The 21,336-nt window shown below is 37.6% G+C and overlaps 1 protein-coding gene across 1 annotated transcript in view; it reads right to left on the reverse strand.

Annotated features, from left to right (window-relative positions):
* Positions 1 to 1,849: 1,849 nt before the first annotated feature.
* The window catches only part of LOC124788495 (sphingosine kinase 1-like), a 192,379-nt gene continuing 172,892 nt past the window's right edge, over positions 1,850 to 21,336 (reverse strand). The window contains exons 5-9 of the mRNA XM_047255765.1: positions 19,614 to 19,734; positions 16,444 to 16,733; positions 11,000 to 11,225; positions 7,708 to 7,847; positions 1,850 to 4,534 (exon numbers count right to left, since the gene is read on the reverse strand). Coding sequence (XP_047111721.1) covers positions 4,349 to 4,534; positions 7,708 to 7,847; positions 11,000 to 11,225; positions 16,444 to 16,733; positions 19,614 to 19,734 — 963 coding nt within the window. The 3' untranslated portion in view covers positions 1,850 to 4,348. The remainder of the gene's footprint in view (positions 4,535 to 7,707; positions 7,848 to 10,999; positions 11,226 to 16,443; positions 16,734 to 19,613; positions 19,735 to 21,336) is intronic.

The raw sequence follows: 21,336 nt of genomic DNA on the forward strand, positions 1-21,336 counted from the left end.
ATATACCTGCAGTGCATATTTTAGTGAATATGGCTACCGAAAAATTCAGCTCTCTTGCTCTACTTCTTTCTCTTCTTAGTGACGTCATGCTCTTGCATCTTTCCAAAAACTCAACACCTCCAGCAAAGAGTCATTGTCTACTACACATAGGCTAATAAGTCAATTCCTCAAAAATACACAAATGTTAATAACTCAAATTTTCACATCATAAATGAGGCAGCATTTTAGTATTAACAAACATCAACTAATGAAGAATCTGTGTCTTGTAATCAATCTCATTGAGGGTTGAGGACTTGGAACAGCTGTCTTTTTATTATTGCAATTCATATAAAAATACTTCATTTTTCACATTATAAGTTAATCAAACCATATCACAGTATCAGTTTTATTAATAGGTGGACTACTTAACTGAACAATATGTACGTAAGTACAGTCTGCCTGCTTTATAGGACGATGGTGGAGAGAGTGCAGATAATAAGAAAACACACAATAGAAGCAAATGTGAACATGAAAAGATGAGGTTTTAATAAATCAGTATTTTATATTTAAGTGAAAATAATGACACAGGGTAAGATGTAATATGGACTGTAGCTAAGCAGTAAGAAACTTTTAATTTATGGACAACAATGAAAAATAGCAAACTAATAATGAATGAATGATTAAAGATGATCACTTACTGTATCAATGCTAAGCAGAAGACACTCAGACTTTGAGCTCGGATTTGAAAGTATGTTCTGAAGCTTTCACTCATCCTGTTGTTTGTATTCTGTTCACAATCCTTCAGCATTGTATAAATGTGGAAACAATTAGATGATGTGAAATAGTGGTTCAATGACATGACTGGTAAGTTTACAAGTAAATAAATTTTAAAAAATCAAAACAACAAAAAAAGAAAAGCGAAAATATTTAAAATAAGAAAGTAGTGACAGGAAGGAGCTAGTGAGTAAAATATACAAATAAAGACTTTGTTATTTTGCTTACAACGTACACTGGTGCCAGATGAAAGTGAGCAACATTTCTCTATCACTATGTAACATAGTGAATAGTATGGCACTGTGCAGATAAACTGATAAGCCATTTTGTGCTACATTTTTAAGTTAACATAAAACCAGTGAGTGATTTACTATCAGCAAGTAAAATGAAGCATCCATTATTAACATGATCATAAGATTTTTAAAACTTTATTTGTATCTTAAAAAGGGTGGTATGCTTCGGTTCATACTTCAACTCACAAAACCTAATTCCTCTTGAATCTTTTTCCGAAGCTTTGTTGACTGTATGAAAGTGTAAAGAAACAGAATGTGAGAAATGATGAATAGGATGGCCAATGTATCAATCAAATCAGAAATACTGAGACAAGATGCAAATGCAGACCACTTCCTGTAAGGTTGAGAACTACCTTAATGCGGAATTGATTCAGCTGACTGTGGTGCCAAAAGTCATACTGTAAGTTCATACAGTTCGAAATAAAGAATGAACAATTTTGGAGTGGTGATTTTCCTGTAATTATCTCTCACATCTGTCCACATACAAAATATTTAATCATTTTTGATGCCAGGTTCACACTCAAACATGTCATAATTCCAAGAAATTCGTTATCCGTTCCAGACATTCATTCCATTCTCAATTTGTGTACAATTCTACTCATTTCTTTTTTTTATTCATTTTTTGCAATAATGAATAAAAGTACAGAATTAAAAACATTGGAACAAGGGCAAACAAATAACTAACCACAGGATGCCTAATTTACACCATTTGCATGATATGCTTTGTACTGAAAGTCGTTCAACTTCAGACTTAAAAATCAATATGTACGCGTCTTCAAGATGGTATATTGTGGTAACTTACAGGCTGTACTTTTTGTCCAACATGAATTTTTTTTTTTTTTTTTTTTCAGAGACTGGTTTTGTTAAGACTTTCTTTGGGTATTCCAGCTCAGACTAGGGAGTGTCCAACACTAATAACAATATAAATTGTCTTAGTAGATATTATATACACAGTATTGAATATTAAAAGTCAAATATAAAAATTACACTATACAGGATAATTGACATATTAAAAAAGTAGAAAGTGTGCAGCACATGACAGCAACATGATAAGAACCAGTGACTGATCTTGAGTGTCCAAGACTAAAGTCCAGTCTACAAAAGTTAGCAAGAAAAATTGGGAAACAACTGAAGTATTTAATAGTTTCCAGGGTCCAATGAAATAAAACATTTGATTTCTTCCATGACATCATCTGATATTTCTAGCTCTCTATGTCACCGAAAGACTTATTTTTCTCCTTTAATATCTAGACTTCTGCTCTGTTTCTATTTTTATGGTTCTGGTAAATGTATTCATTGCTTCTCTATTGCAATTTTTTGTTTACCTCAGTTTTCATGGCAGTTCTGTCATGACTTCCATTTGTAGTAAGTACAGTCTTTCTATTTTATTACAAAGTTTGTGACACTAAAATACTGCCTTTTTTATGATTCCATGACCAAGAATCTATCAGCAGCCACCACAACAACCAACGCATTAACAGATTTGTAAACATTTAGAATGACTAAAAGTTTGATTGCAATTTACATTATTCTCCTGCTACTCCCTAGGAACTATATTTACTTTGCTTAAGATAAAATACAAAACTCTGTGAATAAAAATCCAAGGTGCTGATAAATCATCACATATTATAGCCTACATAAAGATGTATTGGCAAGTTGAAAAACATTAAGTTACAACATATTGTTGGGAAAAATAGCAGATTCTGAACAAGTAACTCATTTTATGCTTATTATAATTAAAAATGTACACACTTTAAAATTTTTAAACACTTGGATGGAATGTATGAAGCATGTTCTTTGTACAAAACAGTTACAGTATATACAGCCCAGTGACCAATACAGGTCCAAATTAAATGTAGCAAAAATATTTACAGTGCATTTATGAGGAAAACTGGGTAACAATATCAGCAAAGCACCATATTTAAATGATTAATCAAGTTTGTAAAGAATCACTCTGCAGCATTGTTGACTTGATTTAAGCACATAAAAATAGAAGTGAAACATCCTTGAAATGGACTATTGCCAATGCAAACCTTTACATGCAGATTAATTTCTGCAGTAAAACTACCGTACAATTTGTGTTTGATTTTTATTCATAGGCAGTAGATTTTACTATGGTTTACAAATATACTGTTTATTTAAGAATGCTAAAATACTGTTATAGTACTAAGTGTACCTATAACCTGGCACTTGCTCACATTTTAACAAACATACAATGACTGCACAGAAAACAGGAAATGGCAAGACCCTCGCATCATTTGCCATGTCAGTGTGTATCAAAAGTTCAGCATTTGAGTTCCTTGTACTCTTCGTACACAGTTAAGTAAGAAACAAATTCACAAATCCTGTAAGAAGAGATCCCATTAACAGAAAAGGAACTTTTGATAAATCTAACATGGCAAATCTCTTCTAAAACTGGGGGTAATATGTAACTATGTTTAGTCTTTAATTTCACAAATTACTAAAACCCTACTATGATCGTTTACTGTTTCGGTCTGGATAAACAATACAAATATTACCTTCCAAGCCATAATTAGACTCCAAGATAGTTTTGACAGAGTTTTGATACTACACAGTTAAAAGCTAAATCCACAATGGAATTTTAAAAATACTGAATGTAGGACTGTACAGTAATATGTCTGGAGTCAAAAAATGAAAAATAATTTGGAGTGGACATCTGCACTCTACAAAGTATGAGGTTGTACTATTCACAGCAGCGTTGAGACAGAAGTGTGTCTTATCAGACTGCCAGTACTAAACAGCACATAAATTTTCTACAACCATGAAAACATGATAATTGTAGCCACAATGCACCCACAAAAAAGGCTGTGGAACTGTTGCATTCCACTGTGTGATGCAGACAACTAGAGAATGTTCCACTTACCTCTTTGGTAAATATTTTGTTAAAATAGCACCTTACATTGTTTGCATACAACATGGTTGTAACTTTTTGTGCTTCTCTTTAAAATACAAAATTCACATGCAACATAGGCAAGACATACTTCAACACAAGTTGTGCAGATTTTTAGGGCAAGTTTCATACTTCTACACAAATTGTGTAGCTTTTTAGAGGCAAGTTGTACAGAAGTTATGTACTCAAATGAGCAAACAATCAGTCTCAATACACAGAATACTGGGCAAATGGTGAATGGTTTATCATACAGACGCAGCTTCAGTTAGTGAAATGGAAAGAGGCTGCAATAACAGCTCCGACTGAAAACACATTCCTTCCTGAATGCTGTAACCATGGAAATACATACAGGAAGACCTAAGGCAGAATAGCAGTAACCTGGCTAGCCTCATCAACGTGACATAATGTTTGCCAGTGATGGCATAAGCTCTGCTTGCACAGGACCATAATCCACAAGTTCACCATCCACTGTCAGGTGTCCACGAGTAGACTCAGGCTCAAGGCGGAATGCTGTCACCGGAATCATTTCTGCCCGAGGACAGGACAAGTGACTTCCTGATGAAAGACCAAGCAAGAACTGCAACAAAAATGGGAATTTAGCAACATGAAATATTTTTGGAACAGAACATATCATCAATCATCACAGAATGCACTCTTTCATATAACTATATCTATGTGCACCACAAGCCATCAAATGGCAGAACACACAATGTACCAAAACTATTGTCCCCTTTCTATACAATTTCCTAGAACAACAACTGTTGATACCCATCAGTACCAACCCCAATCTCTAATTTTAGCAGTGTGGACATTACACAAATCATATGTTGCTAGAAGCAATGTATTCCCTGATTCATATCAGACTTCCAGTACTCATTGTTTAGAGAACAAGGCATTCCACATTGCACAAAATAAAAAATTTCTTGAAGCATCTCCCATTGTCATTTGTTCTAGTTTTCTGTGAAGCTATCACAAAACCACACAGTTCTTCTTTGAAACTTACCTACCTTCTCCATTAATTCAATTCATTTGGTGTTCTTAGTAGTTGTCATTGATTTCAGAGACTGAATGACAAACTCATAACACAACATTATGTGGTCTTGTCTATTTACTCACACACCTTATATTTATTTATGTTAAGGGGCCAGCTGCCAGTCTTTGCATCAAGTACTTATCATTTGAAAGTGTTTATACACTTTGTAACAATTTTTAATGGTAGACCTCCATGTGCACAACTGTCATCTTTAAACAAACTGAGAGCTAAATGTGTTATCTGTCAAGTTATTTGTACATATTGTTATCCAGTACTATGCACATATTTTAATGAAAACAAACTAAAATTAAACACAAATAAATCCACCTATATTGAATTTGATCTTGATGGGCAAAAACCTCATGGAAACCAAATTTTAATGGGTGATGACTACATTAAAAAAGAATATTTGACCAAATTTTCTGGCCTGACACTTGATGCAGAGTTAAACTGGTCTAATCACGTAAATGACATTTGCAAAAAGCTATCAACTAGCATATATACCCTAAGAAAACTGACACCTTTTTGTAACATTACCACTCTGGGGCAAATATATTTTGCACTATTTGAATCCCATCTAAGCTATGGGATAGAGGTATGGGGATCCAGCAGTAAAGGTAATATGAAAAGTGTACTTATTCTACAAAAGAAGGCACTTAGAATTATGGGAAAGAAATGTGCCAGGAAGTCCTGCAGGAATTTGTTTAAAGAATTTAAAATACTAACTGTTCATAACCTGTATGTACAGGGTTATTACAAATGATTGAAGCGATTTCACAGCTCTACAATAACTTTATTATTTGAGATATTTTCACAATGCTTTGCACACACATACAAAAACTCAAAAAGTTTTTTTAGGCATTCACAAATGTTCGATATGTGCCCCTTTAGTGATTCAGCAGACATCAAGCCAATAATCAAGTCCCTCCCACACTCGGCACAGCATGTCCCCATCAATGAGTTCGAAACCATCGTTCATGCGAGCTCGCAGTTCTGGCACGTTTCTTGGTAGAGGAGGTTCAAACACTGAATCTTTCACATAACCCCACAGAAAGAAATCGTATGGGGTTAAGTCGGGAGAGCGTGGAGGCCATGACATGAATTGCTGATCATGATCTCCACCATGACCGATCCATCGGTTTTACAATCTCCTGTTTAAGAAATGCCGAACATCATGATGGAAGTGTGGTGGAGCACCATCCTGTTGAAAGATGAAGTCGGCGCTGTCGGTCTCCAGTTGTGGCTTGAGCCAATTTTCCAGCATGTCCAGATACACGTGTCCTGTAACATTTTTTTCGCAGAAGAAAAAGGGGCCATAAACTTTAAACCGTGAGATTGCACAAAACACATTAACTTTTGGTGAATTGCGAATTTGCTGCTCGAATGCGTGAGGATTCTCTACCGCCCAGATTTGCACATTGTGTCTGTTCACTTCACCATTAAGAAAAAATGTTGCTTCATCACTGAAAACAAGTTTCGCACTGAACGCATCCTCTTCCATGAGCTGTTGCAACCGCACCGAAAATTCAAAGTGTTTGACTTTGTCATCGGGTGTCAGGGCTTGTAGCAATTGTAAACAGTAAGGCTTCTGCTTTAGCCTTTTTCGTAAGATTTTCCAAACCATCGGCTGTGGTACGTTTAGCTCCCTGCTTGCTTTATTCGTCGACTTCTGCGGGCTACGCGTGAAACTTGCCCACACGCGTTCAACCGTTTCTTCGCTCACTGCAGGCCGACCCATTGATTTCCCCTTACAGAGGCATCCAGAAGCTTTAAACTGCGCATACCATCGCCGAATGGAGTTAGCAGTTGGTGGATCTTTGTTGAACTTTGTCCTGAAGTATCGTTGCACTGTTATGACTGACTGATGTGAGTGCATTTCAAGCACGACATACGCTTTCTCGGCTCCTGTCGCCCATTTTGTCTCACTGCGCTCTCGAGCGCTCTGGCGGCACAAACCTGAAGACCGGCTTCAGCCGAACAAAACTTTATGAATTTTTCTACGTATCTGTAGTGTGTCGTGACCATGTGTCAATGAATGAAGCTACAGTGAATTTATGAAATCACTTCAATCATTTGTAATAGCCCTGTACTTATGGACAGATACCCTACAACATACCTCATAGAACAACACTTTATGAAAAAAGCCCTTACTATGCAGCCATAAAACTACTGAATTGCTTCCATCCTAGTACTTCCAAATTGCCCATTGCAGAACTAAAAAAGAAATTAAAATTATGGCTCCTAGAGAATCCTATGTATTCAATACATGAGTTTCTAGAATTAGTACACTTGTATGATGAAAGACCATCTATCTAGAAATATTTGAATCTCAGAACTTACACCGTGCGATAGTAAATTGTTTTTATGTATTGTCCATATATGTAACATTGTTCTCTCAACTAAATTTAGAAAAAGTTGTGTAGATAATAATGCCAATAATGCCAGACAATAATATGTAACTCTAGTAAGTAAGGCTCTGACTTATCCAGAAAACTGGAACATTTTTTTTAAATCAATAGATGTTGGATCAAAATAAATAAATACATATCAAACTGTCTATTTTTCCAACTACATAGCAGGTGACATTATTATTTTGGATAATGTATGCTGAAGTATAATATTTTCTTTCAAGATGGCATAATTAACTAAAATTACATAACCATAATTAGGGCCAACAATGTGAAAAAGTGTTTCATATATTTTTATCAAAACCTTACTTGTAACAACTGTGTACGCGTTATTCCTGCACGAATAATTAACAGCCAGATAATACCATCATCTAGTTTAGAACTGGGTGCAAAGAGGCAGTCGGAGCCAAGGTGTGTCTGGTATGATGCATGCACCAAGACAAAATCACCTGCATGGAGAAGAAATAAATTTATCAGCTTGTGGAGAACAAAACAACAATATCGAAAGGTACTTGAATAATTCTGCATGTGTTTCTATGACAGTGTCTATTATAATTACATACTAGTAGTAATATTAATTCCAAAAATTCTTCGAATTTATGCAAAAGTATTCAAATTAAACTGATTTATGTATTCTCAATTTAATACATCATGATTTCAAAATACTGCCATAATTCATTTGCATAAGAAGGGAAAAAAGTAATAGATGTCAACTTTGGAGGAGATCAGTTGTGTTTTAGAAAAGTGTAAGAATGCACGAGGCAGTACTGATTCAATGATGTATTTTAGAAGATAGGCCAAAGAAAAGTAAATCTTTGGATTTAAAGACAGGTTTTGACATTGTTGACTGAAATACAGAGATGAAATACACCAAGCAAAAGATTGTCTGAAACTTGTGCAGAAACTCGACTGCAGTTATAAGATTCGAAGGACATGAAATGGAAGCAGTAGTTGAAAAGGGAGTGAAACAGGGCTGTACCCTATCCCCAATTTTATTCAATCTGTACACTGAGCAAGCATTAAAAGAAACAAATGAGAAACTTGGAAAAGGAATTAAAGTTCAGGAAGAAAAAAAACAAAAACTTTGAGGTTGACACTGTTATCCTGTCATTCGTGCTGAAGCACTTAGAAGAGCAGTTGAAAGGAATGGTCAGTGTCTTGAAAAGAGAATCACTATTTTATTATTTCATTATGTACATACATAAATCACTGATTTAATGTACACGAGACTTTTAAATATAAGTAATATAATTTTGAGATATAAAAAGTAAAAAAAAACTTAAATTAATTTTAATGTCCAATCATCTTCACAAGGATATTACATTACTCTACACAAATAAAAACAATAAATACTTCCGAACAGGTCTTGAAGACCCAATAGCTTTATCATAATTCAAAAATTCTGTGACAATAAAAATACTGGCATTTAATTTTCTTCTCAGCAAAGCCAGATACCTACTGTGAAAGTTTTCACTTTTAATTCATCATAAATTTGCATAGCCATCTACTGAATGGTATAGCAATAAATTTTTAACCTATGAGATGGTAACATGAAATTTTCTTTGTTTCTAGTTTCCTACACATATAGAAAATTCTAAAAACTGTAGAGACAGACCAACACTTGACACAGTAAGTGTATTCAAATGGATGTAGGCTGCAGTAGTTATTTGGAGATGAAGAGGTTTGCACAGGATAGACTGGTGTGTGGAGAGTTGCATCAAATCAGTCTTTCGACTAAGACCAGAACGAGATGAATCATATAGAGGAGTTAGTACAAGAAGTATGATTAACTGAGGTGTTTGACCTGACACAGATTTTTAAAACAAGGCAAGGAAGATTGGTTTCAAATCTCATTGACAATGGTGTCATGAGGGACAGAGTATAAGCTCAGACTGGGGTAAGAAAATCATACATGTTCTTCAGAGGAACCACAACAGTATTTTCCTTTATAATTTCAGAAACCACAGAATATCTGAAAATAGAAGGCCAGTTGGGAATGAGAACTGCCTCCAAACTCTGTAATGCAAATCCGATGTGCTAACCACTGTTCCACCACACTTGGTGATTTCAGGAAGGCAGAGTTAAAAGAAAAAGAATGGCTTGAACCAAAACTATTCATTTTGGCTGTCGCGTGTGTCTTTACGATAAATGACAAAGAACAAACCCCTTCTAATAATTTCCGGGTATGCAGCCGGGTCCCGTCGACATTCTGCCACGATATTTCGGCCCAGAGACGTCCGGCCATCATCAGGTGAGTACACAACTACTGAAGAGCCCAGGTGCAGTCGCGGTATTTATGCCGAATCTCGCGCATGCGAAATGTACTGGCATCCTACAGCGCATGCGTCAGGTGTTGACATGCGTGGCATAGCCGAGTTGTACGTGCTGCCCTCGGGGTGAAAATAAAAGATCATCTAGTCATTGAGTATCGAATGACGCTGTCGATTTCGCTGTGATTGTATAATTTTAATAACAGGATTCCAATTTTTATCCAGCTGAAAGCCGTTGTCACGATTTATAAGATTATTGGCGAGACGTATTTCCACTGATTCTTTGACTACGGAATCCCAAAATGGAACAAAAATTTTAGCTCCGGTTTCCGGATTTTGGGATTCTGTAGTCAAACAATCAGTGGAAATACGTCTTGCTGATAATCTTATAAATCGTGACAACGGCTTTCAGCTGGATAAAAATTGGAATCCTGTTATTAAAATTATACAATCACAGCGGAATCGACAGCATTATTCGATACTCAATGACTAGATGATCTTTTATTTTCACCTCCGAGGGCAGCACGTACAACTCAGCTATGCCGCGCATGTCAACATCTGACGCATGCACTGTAGGATGCCAGTACATTTCGCATGCGCGAGATTTGGCATAAATACCACGACTGCACCTGGGCTCTTCAGTAGTTGTGTACTCACCTGATGATGGCCGGACGTCTCTGGGCCGAAATATCGTGGCAGAACGTCGACGGGATCCGGCTGCATACCTGGAAATTATTAGAAGAAGAAATACGCTGGGAAAATTTCAGAAGTCACATCAAGGGACAAACTGTTTAATCAAATGTATTTATTTACTTTGTTGACTTTAATTACCAAAAATCAAAACTACACAAGTTTAAACTATCCATAACTGACACAGCCAGATATTTACAAAAACCTCTGTAGATATCAATACTGGAATGAACAGAGTGTACTGAAGGTGTTGAGCAATGGGTAAGCACAAAGACATTTATCATTCCTGTAGTAAGACATATGCAAAGAAAACTTTACCTTCACATGGAAAAGAGGCAATTATGAGTAATTCTTGTGAGTATGATTCAGGGATAGAAAATAAAATTAGGAATGCAACCAAAAATAATGAAAAATGGAATCAGTAATTTTGATAATATTTTTAATAGACGTTTCAAAGAAACTGGTGGATAAAAATTAAGTCCAGTCCAAATATTTTCAGCCAACTGAACATACGCTACCAGATTACTTTGGTTTCAGTGGCTGCTACAATAACTAATTTAAGAAATTGTGAATGTCTAATACGAAACTCCAAACAGACTACTTTCTTCTTTTTTTAAATATCATGTTCATCATGCACATACCCTCAATAGTCTTCCAGTGTGATGGCACTGGCTGTGTAAGGGCTGGTAAACGTGAAGGTGGTCCATATACAACATGCGGGCTACCGTCACCTGCTATTGTCACATCCACAGATCGGTAACTTGAGTCTGCAGTTGAAAAGTATGCACTGTAGCGTGAATTTGCTGAGTAATAGCTGTCTAGACGTGGCCTCATTGTTGATCCCGGACTGTCCAGGTCACTCATGCCCTAATGTTTGACACAAAAAAGATATGCAATGTTAATTGTTTTGTAAATATTAACCATAATTAGGAACAGTGGTCAGAAACACACTATGTTAACTATCCAGTCAAAGCAAATTAAAAATAAAAAGTAGAAAATCCCTCACTGTTATTTCCTAAATGCTAACAATACAGTTTGTGACAAATGAAACACACCAGTGGATCTGAAATAAAAGTAGAGTATTAGTCACTTATTACATGGAGTACGGTAAGGTTTATTTGTATGTGTGGGGCTTCTGGTTTATGTGGGTGGACTCTACACCATTGTGGCAAGTGAACTTGTGGCTGAATGCCAAATGAGTTAATGTATTTGCCTGAATTATAAAAGTAGCCCAATTGCTAAGCAGGGAAGAATATGAGAAAATAAGAAGAAAAGTGCAAGTTTGTATAAATAATTCTGTATTCAGAATGTTGGAGTGATGGAGATTAGTGTGTTGAGTGAAATAATGTCATTGTGATGTTCACAAAAGTAGGGTGGAATAGAAAAAACACAAATGTAGCACAAGAAAAAGCATGTTTAAAAATGATGAAAACGTTTTTTGTGTTATTTTCATGTCACTTTTTGAAATATTAAAAAAACACAGATTCAGGGCAAGGAAAGGATGGTTCAAAAAAGACAAAAGTTTTGACCCTCAACCTTCACTAACAACAAAAAAAAGGGCAGTGAATTTCATAACATGTAAACTGGAAGCAAAAACACCAAACGCCACAGAAGAAAAACATGTCTGGTGGAATATGCTTTTCAATTGGTGGTAGCTTAAGATGAAAAAACCATTAACATATAATAGCTGCAGTGGCAGATGGCCATGCAAACTAACATACAAATCTGAAACATTTTCAAGGACAAGGCAATCAGTGAATCACTGGCTGGTGTGCGGGTTTGAGTATTTAGTTCAGGACATCAGTAGTTTTAAAATAAACAATAAAGAGAGCATCAGTACTTACTGAAAATTGATCCAAAGTACTGCTGCAATAATTTTGTAATTATAATTGAGTTTCGATATCTAGTAATTACACAAAGAGACCTGCATATCATCTTGAGTGTTACTCTCCAACTATGTCCTTTGTCCTTGCTGATGATACTAACAGAAAATCAGAAAACTTCCTAAGGTGTTATAATAATGAATGAGATGTTTTCTTTGGCCACATTCTTACTGACTTTAAAACATAGGCTCTGCACTCAACCACTGACACACAACAGCATTCCATGTATTGAAGCAACTAATTGTTGCCAGAAAAGACTATGTTGGATAATTTCTGTAACTTGGTAGAGCTCACACATGGTGTTACAGACTCAGCAAGGAGTTTATGCCTTACAGCATAACCATGAGTGCACATGTACATTGCAAAATGCTGAAAAATGCATTTCCTATTCATGGTAATAATTTCCAGCTGAAAGTAATTTTCTTATCTTCACTACAGTTCTCATCTGAACAGTAGTGATTTTCTTTTCTGCGCCTCCAATCATACATTGCATGATCATTCTTTCAAAGCTATGACCAAGAGAAAAAGAATTGTCTCCAGCTGGATACCATCATAGATGTCAAATTTTTACAATAAAGACAGGAAACACTGGCCACAAAGACAATGCAATCAAAATAAAATTGTGTAGTTGTATGTAAAGCCAACAACATTGTCAAAGCTTTTTTCCCCTTCATCAGAATTTTCTTTCATGATGATACTCATACTTTTGGTTGTAACTCCCAAAACATGAGACATTAATTAGAAACAATGATTTATATTAAATAAAACAGAGTTCCTTAACATCACATTTGGCTTCTCTTTTGCCATGGATGAAGACCTAGATGGGATGTACCCCATCTAACATAACACTCAGTCTCTTGAGTGGAATCACATTAAGTGGAAATGTGACTTAATAACTGTTTTATCAATAACAAAGATTGGTCTGAATGCTGGAATCTTCAGCGGCTGATATTCATTTCCAAGCGTTGTCTCTCTCCTGCAGTTTCAAATGGTTGGTGGCTTAGGAGATACCCTCATACTCCAACATCCACAATTTTTGGATCTTAACGTTCCACTTTCTGTTATCTGAGATATTGTTTAAATAGATCAACTTCATATAATGCTTTAAACATTTTGTTAGATAATCCTGAGAATGTGGATTTTTATGTCAATTTTCTTCAAGGTCAGCTGAAGAGCAGTTCTGTTCAGGGTGTGGCTACCCGGGCAAGAGCGCTCTAGTTCGCTTGCTGCCTGGGGAGTGAGCACGAGCAGAAAAATGGGGTGGTCTGACGTCATTACATAGCACAGAGGAAGTGCAACCAATGCGCTGCCTTCAAAGGAATGACCACAGTTACGTTTGGCGTAGCCTTACAGATGAAAATAATTATATATTTATGGCACAGCATGCCAAGTGGAGAGCAGCGGTTTTACAACATGAAAAGTAGCATGATGGCTGGGTTAGAAAATTCAAAATTATGGTCAGACAGATGAACATCAATTTAGAACATGTCAGAGCCAGATTGCTATATATTAATGGTATGTAATGATATCTGAATATGCTTAATTAATTTCAAAGCTCTGAATACAATGAAAAAAAATTGCAATATCTTCGGTGTAAAGGATTATGGAGACTTACAAAAGTGAAGAGCAAGAAGGGAGAAGCAAAAATTAAAGAAAGCACTATTACATGATGTGACTAAAGAAAGTATTAATCATGTGGAAGCAGAGAAATAAACATCTGTATAATTTATCCCAACATTTCCACTATGAAAATATATTTTCATTTTCAGGAGGGATCTCAACAAATGAATCTGCAGTTCAAGCAAGTTACCTTACTGCTTTCCAGTTTGCACAGCATTGTGCAGTTTCACTGATTTTCAGTCGATGTTGACAATACTGAAACTGAGCTACAGTTAGAACTTTTAGACCTAAAGTGTGACAGTTGTGTTATAAGTCTCATTACAAAACTAATCTCGCAGTGTTTTACTTCCTCATCATAATCTTCCATGACTTAACAAACCTGCAGCAATGATTATGTCATTGTTTTGGTCTGCATACTTGTGCAAACAACTTTTTTCCATGACAAAAAGAATGAAACCTTACCCACAAAACTCACTGACAGACTTTTAAGTTAAAAGCTTGTCTTTGAATGAGCAGTACTCAAAAGTGGTACCAGACAGTGATACTTTAGTTAAAAGCAAAATAAGAAATTTCTTTGCTTCTATGTGTAATGTATAAAGAAAACGGTAATGAAATCAAGTCTGTCAGTTTACATTTTGCCCTAAAATGTCATTCCTTATTGGGCTCCATCGGTCTTAAGAAATCTGATGTTCTGTACTTCGCTGAAGTGAAGAACTTCTTCAAAATATTAAAAAGAGATGTTTCATTTGATTGTCATTTCTCATCAATATAACAATCATAAAAATAAATTTGCCACAAAATGCATTAATGAGTGGCCATGAAGCAATACATTTACGAATAACATAACATTATTGGCTGCAGAATTAAGACGCATTGTGAAGAGTGAAGCTACCTTGTTCTGATACCTCCCTCCCCTACCTTACTCTCACTCCTCCTTTCCCCACCATATGTTGCTGTGGGCCAACTGGTTTCTCATTGCTGTCATGTGAGCACAACCCAGTGCACATGAGCAGATCGGTGAACAGGCCTGCTCTAGAGGGCCACCTTGAGGTGCTCTGTCAGCACTGAGCTCATAAAAGATGACAATGTTGATTGCCTGAGTGATAACAGACTTCCTTGACATATTGTCATGTCTGAGTCTGTGGCTAATGTGGTACCTTTTATACTTTTCAGTCATGCTCTTATAAGAACAACAATTTCAATTATCTACTTTTTGCATTTTATGATCACTGTTCAAGCTTTTGATGGTAAAAGCACTCCGGGCTGGTTCCCCTTATTCCGTCTCAGCTACACTCTGTCAGCGATTGCTGCGCAAACAAGCTCTCCATGTACGTGTACGTCACCATTACTCTACTACGCAAACATAGGGGTTACACTCATCTGATGTGAGATGTCCCTTGGGGAGGTACACCGGGGGCCGAACCGCACAATAACTCTGGGTTCGGTGTGGGGCGGTGGAGGGGTGAAGTAGACAGTGGTAGTCATCGTAGGGTTGTGGACCACTGCGGCTGCGGCAGGGACAGAGCCTCTCCGTCGTTTCTAGGTCCCCGGTTAACATACTATACAATACAATTAATATGTTTAATGTAAGTAGCAACACCTCATTTCTCTACCATGTTGAGATACATGCCACGACACATAAAATCCTACTGCCCATAACATTATGTTAAATTCCATAACTGACAGATGCAATTGATGTAACTCTGTTCACCTGACACACAGAGTTGTTCAACTGATGCTGACCATAACATTTCATATCAGGAGTAATCTCAACATTTGTATGATTTTTTGTGAAACTACCCTTACCAGGTCACTCTCAATACTGTGTCCTAACCTATTTACTATTATAACATGCTCATTCTTTCCTAAATATTTGCACAAAGGATGCAAGTTCTCTAATATTTCACTAAGACATACACTTGTTATATGAGCCACTACTTTTTCTCTTAATACCCTCTGCAGAATCTAGCGCACACCTTTTTCAAGTCACGTTACCCACTTTACACAAAAAAATCTAACTGAAAATACAAAGCGGCAAGCTCATCAGTATTCACACGATGTAAATATCATCAGTGCTATAGAGTCAACCTAAAAATCTTCTGTCAACAGAAATATACTTAATACATAGAACAGGGTGCTGATGGTGGAACAATAGAACAGAAGGGAATATAAACATTGCATTGATGCTGGGGGTGGCTCCACTCTCATTTGGATGTCATAACTATTGACAGCAATACGGGCAGTGGCCATAGTTTAGAATACCTCTGGACTGCCCTTATGGAAACGGAAGCAAATGGCTATGTACATAGAAAGAGAACCATGGACACAAATTGGCAGACGTATTTTTGTTTCCTGATGATGAGGGCAATGGTAATGATATTTGAAGGCTTGAGTTTTAAATTTAGTCCGTAATGATTTGTGTATCAAAAATTTTATAACAACAGCCTCAGTGGAAGAAAACTTGATAAATAAAACAGTCATTCACAATGAACACAATAACCTAAAGGGAAAAAAGTTTACTTTATTGTACTTTCCGTAAGGTAATATTGAAGAAAACAACAAAAAAATAAAGCAATATGTACCTGAGACACCGCTGTCTCCAAGCTAAGAGAATCGGTGAGAGTGTCTGGTTCATCCAGGAAATCATCAGGAAGCGCACCAAAATCAAAACTCCGACTGGCATGCATGGCCTGCAGACGCCCTTCAGAAGGGACACCATTTGTGTGTTCTCTCATTGTAGAGACTGTTTCAGTGGGATAATGGCTTGAACTCCGTGTGAGAAGTGCTTCACTGGGTCGTATGCGGTTCTTATCATCTGACAGGCCATCTTCAACTGGCTCATATGACAGACGACCACGGTAAGTCCGCAGCCCTGCAGACAGGTCAGAAGTCAAATGTTCTTAGTCACATGTAACAGCTACCTAGATTTTTTATTGTTTCAGTTAGCTATTTTAATTTTATAAGATATAATTTATACAAATTAGATAACTTACATATTTGAAAAGGATATGGTGAATAAGAACCTATCAGTTTGAAATCATTCAAGTGGAGAGAAGAGGATGCAAACATTAGAGAAGGAGGCAAGGAATAGAGAAGGCAGAGGAGATGTGCGAGTTTGGCTGGAGGGAGGTAGTTGAGGGACAATGATGTGGGATGAGGGGGAAGGAAAAGTGGAGATAAAGCAGAAGCAAGAAAAAGAGGAAGGGAGAAGGTGACAAAGGTGAATGGATAGGGAGGAAAATGGAAAGATATATGAGAATGATAGGCATATGGGGAGGTAAGGAATGGAAAGGCAGAAAAGTTTATAGAGATAGTTAGGAGAGTGCAGGTGGAAGAAGAGGATGGGTGAATAGGAACAGAAAGCGAAGAGCAGGAGGATAGAAAGTCGGAGAGTGGGGATGCAGAGAGGGTGAGTGGGCATACAATATGGGGAAAGGGAATAAGACAATGTGAGAGCAGTAGTAAGAGCAATGTTAAAGGAGTGGGGCAGATCTGTTAAGAGAGGGGAGAAACAGGTCTATTAAGTTAGTGGAGAAACAGTAAGAGAGGGAGTACAGAGGGAAGTAATAGCAAAGAGGTAGTGGGAGGAGACAAGGGAATAAAACAACTTTGTGATATGGTGCTTTACTATTGCACACACAATCATGAAAGGAGAGTTTGTCTGCCTCTTTGAATTACTTATATAAGTGAATAATATACAGGATGCCCATAATTAAAGTTCCAATTTTAAAATGCTGTAGAAAGAGAACTACTGCTCAGAATGATGTCAAATTTTAACAGCATAATACTGACATAGGGAGAAAAGTCACAGGACAAAAATAACGAAAATTTGACCAACAGATGCACCATAAGCAACAGAATATGCATACCAACAGATGCACAGCACAAGGCCCAACATGACTATCTCCTTGAAGGATCATGCGATGCTGGTATATCTCTTTCATAAGAACAGTGACTGTGTACCAGTAGTCCTCCAGAAGTCCTGGCCACTCAGTGGTATGAAAAAAGGCATTGGTCTGATGTCTGCTAATGATCTGGAGAAAATGATTACAAAATTTGAAAAGAAAGGTTTATCGAAGTGCAATGCTGCAGAAGGAGAAAAGCAGTTGAATCAAAAATCTCTCAAATATGTGGCCACAGCACTGTAGGAGGGCCTGAGTAGTGGTGTGCAAACATGCAGTGCATAGGGAAGTGCCCAAAGGTTGTACATGCCTGTGAGCACAGTGCATAAAATTCTATTAAACATCCAGGATTGCTATCCATGCAAAATCACCCATGTTCTGTAGTTGCTTTCTGCCAACCAGCCAGCAGCACAAACATTCACTCCAGAATTTCTTGCTCACATGGAAGTGGACAATGAATGGCCAAGGAACATTCTATGAACAGACGATGCCCATTTCCGTCTCCAAGGACATGTCAGTATCCAAAATTGCAGAAAATGTGCAACAGAAAATCTGCCCATACGTCAACTGGTTCAACTTCATTCTGCAAAAGTGTCTCTGTGGTGCAAGTTGATGGCATCATTTTTTGAGATGAGTCTTGCAGTTCGTGTTACCTGTACCATCACTGGCAAATACCGTGAAAGTCTTTTGTGCACCAATACCGTTGCAAGTATTCAACAGTGTGGATGTGGGGGTATGATCATTTTCATGCAGTATGGCACTCCTTTGCACATTGCACAGCCAGTGAAGCAACTGCTGCAGAGGCATTTCGGAAATGCTAGAATTAGCAGCCATAATTTCCCTACAGCCTGGCCATCCAGATCACCTGATTTTAACCCAGATGACTTCTGATTGTGCAGTTATGTGAAAGATGTAGTGCTCAGTGTTCCAGTCACAAACATAGCTGAACCAAAGGCAGGCACTGGACAGTGCATTCTGAATGTCACACCCCGGTCTGGTGTGGAACATGCTATTTCTTGTTTCAACTTTCAAGAAAACAGTGGATATCATGTTGAACATGTCTTGTGTCAGTCTAATGACAATTAGGAACCGATGTCATTTTGTTTTTTTATGCAGTTTTTGGCCCCAGGACAATTCAAGCCTCGGGACAATTAAAAACCTAGTTTTTCCTTTTGATGTGGAATGACCTTGCCATGGTGGATGGGCTTACTTAACAAGCAGTGCCACAACTGCTGACAACCAAAACTGTGCAGTCATGCACACTGAAGAGTACAGATGGTGTAATATGTAACTCAAATCATAGGCGTTTTACTATGATTAATCTATCATTTGTGAGCGACCCCATTTACGTTAAGACCTTTGCAGTGCCATCTATTGGTAAAATTGTTGTTACTTTTTTTTGTTCCATGATGTTTCCCCCAGTGTCAATAATATGCTGTTCATCTGAGTGGTGGTTCTCTTTCTAAAATGTTTTAAAATTGGAACTTTAATTGTGGGCACCTTGTAGTTATCAGTGAGTGATCTGATAATTTTATGAACCTTAATTTGAATATTGGGATGAAAAAAATATACCTATTGGCATTCTCATAACTCGTAAATACATTTTATCTTAATAATTCTATGTTGATTGGTAAGATATGCCAGTTTTATATCTCAGTCTTTGGGCTACTAAATTCATACTCTATGTACCTAGTCAGTCTCTTGACATGCAAGACTATACTCTAGCTCTGCACAAAGAATGTCATGTAGTATCTATACTTATGTGTTAAATAGCATCAAAATTATTTTGTCCCTTCGATGCACAAACTGTTCATTTAATACAAATTCACTGAAAACTGACTTTCTCTTACCTATTAGCCTAGCCACACTCCATACAGTAAACCTCTGGCCTCCAATAGCTCGCAGCTTCTCCGATTCAATATCAATATCGGACAGCAATCCCCACCCAACAGATAGGAATGAGAACATTATCTGCAAGACAAAATACTTCATTACTTTTCTGTACAATATGAAGAAAATTGGTCGACTTGTGGGATAACAAGCCTAGCAATATAGGCAAATAAAATAAAGTAAGAAGAAATAAGAAGTTAAAATGTAATTCCATGCTGCATGCAGAAACAATGGGATTCAAGACAGTAGTCTCATGTGACAGTGTTGAGAAATGTCATTATTCAGATTCTTCTTTGTTTCTTTTTTTTTCTTTTTTTTAATATGAGTGTACTGTAAAAACCCAAGACTTGATACAGAGGTTGGGCCAGAGGAAGCTACTGGGTGCAGAATCAGGGACACACAGCAGTGGCTATCACCCTGCCAAGTACTGTTACATCAGACCATGCACCTGGACAGCTCCGAACGGTTACTGCAAGTGACCTCCTGCCTCTTATGACACCCAGCCACCAATACCTTACAAAATACGGTAATGACCAGAGACTTTGGCATAACCCACTAATGACACACTATCATGTGATCAGTGGAAGGGTTGGCGGTGTATTATAGAGCTGGATGGGACTCTGTTTCATCTTGGTTGTAGGGCCGGTAAACCATCACTGTCCCAAGGCACACCTCCAGGACAAAGGGAGCTGCATAAACTGTTAGTTCATGGGATATTGTATGAAAGGTTGATCTGGGTTGAAACGGAAGATGATCTGTCACTAAATTCATTGTGTGTGTGGGAAACATTCCACGTGGGAAAAATTATATATAAAAACAAAGATGAGGTGACTTACCGAACGAAAGCGCTGGCAGGTCGATAGACACACAAACAAACACAAAACATACACACAAAATTCAAGCTTTCGCAACAAACTGTTGCCTCATCAGGAAAGAGGGAAGGAGAGGGAAAGACGAAAGGAAGTGGGTTTTAAGGGTGAGGGTAAGGAGTCATTCCAATCCCGGGAGTGGAAAGACTTACCTTAGGGGGAAAAAAGGACAGGTATACACGCGCACACACACACATATCCATCCACACATACAGACACAAGCAGACATATTTAAAGACAAAGAGTTTGGGCAGAGATGTCAGTCAAGGCAGAAGTGTAGAGGCAAAGAAGTTGTTGAAAGACAGGTGAGGTATGAGTGGCGGCAACTTGAAATTAGCGGAGATTGAGGCCTGGCGGACAATGAGAAGAGAGGATATACTGAAGGGCAAGTTCCCATCTCCGGAGTTCGGATAGGTTGGTGTTGGTGGGAAGTATCCAGATAACCCGGACGGTGTAACACTGTGCCAAGATGTGCTGGCTGTGCACCAAGGCATGTTTAGCCACAGGGTGATCCTCATTACCAACAAACACTGTCTGCCTGTGTCCATTCATGCGAATGGACAGTTTGTTGCTGGTCATTCCTACATAGAATGCATCACAGTGTAGGCAGGTCCGTTGGTAAATCACGTGGGTGCTTTCACACGTGGCTCTGCTTTTGATCATGTACACCTTCCGGGTTACCGGACTGGAGTAGGTGATGGTGGGAGGGTGCATGGGACAGGTTTTGCATCGGGGGCGGTTACAAGGATAGGAGCCAGAGGGTAGGGAAGGTGGTTTGGGGATTTCATAGGGATGAACTAACAGGTTACGAAGG

The sequence above is a fragment of the Schistocerca piceifrons genome, chromosome 3 (genome assembly GCF_021461385.2).
Source record: "Schistocerca piceifrons isolate TAMUIC-IGC-003096 chromosome 3, iqSchPice1.1, whole genome shotgun sequence".
Taxonomy (NCBI): domain Eukaryota; kingdom Metazoa; phylum Arthropoda; class Insecta; order Orthoptera; family Acrididae; genus Schistocerca; species Schistocerca piceifrons.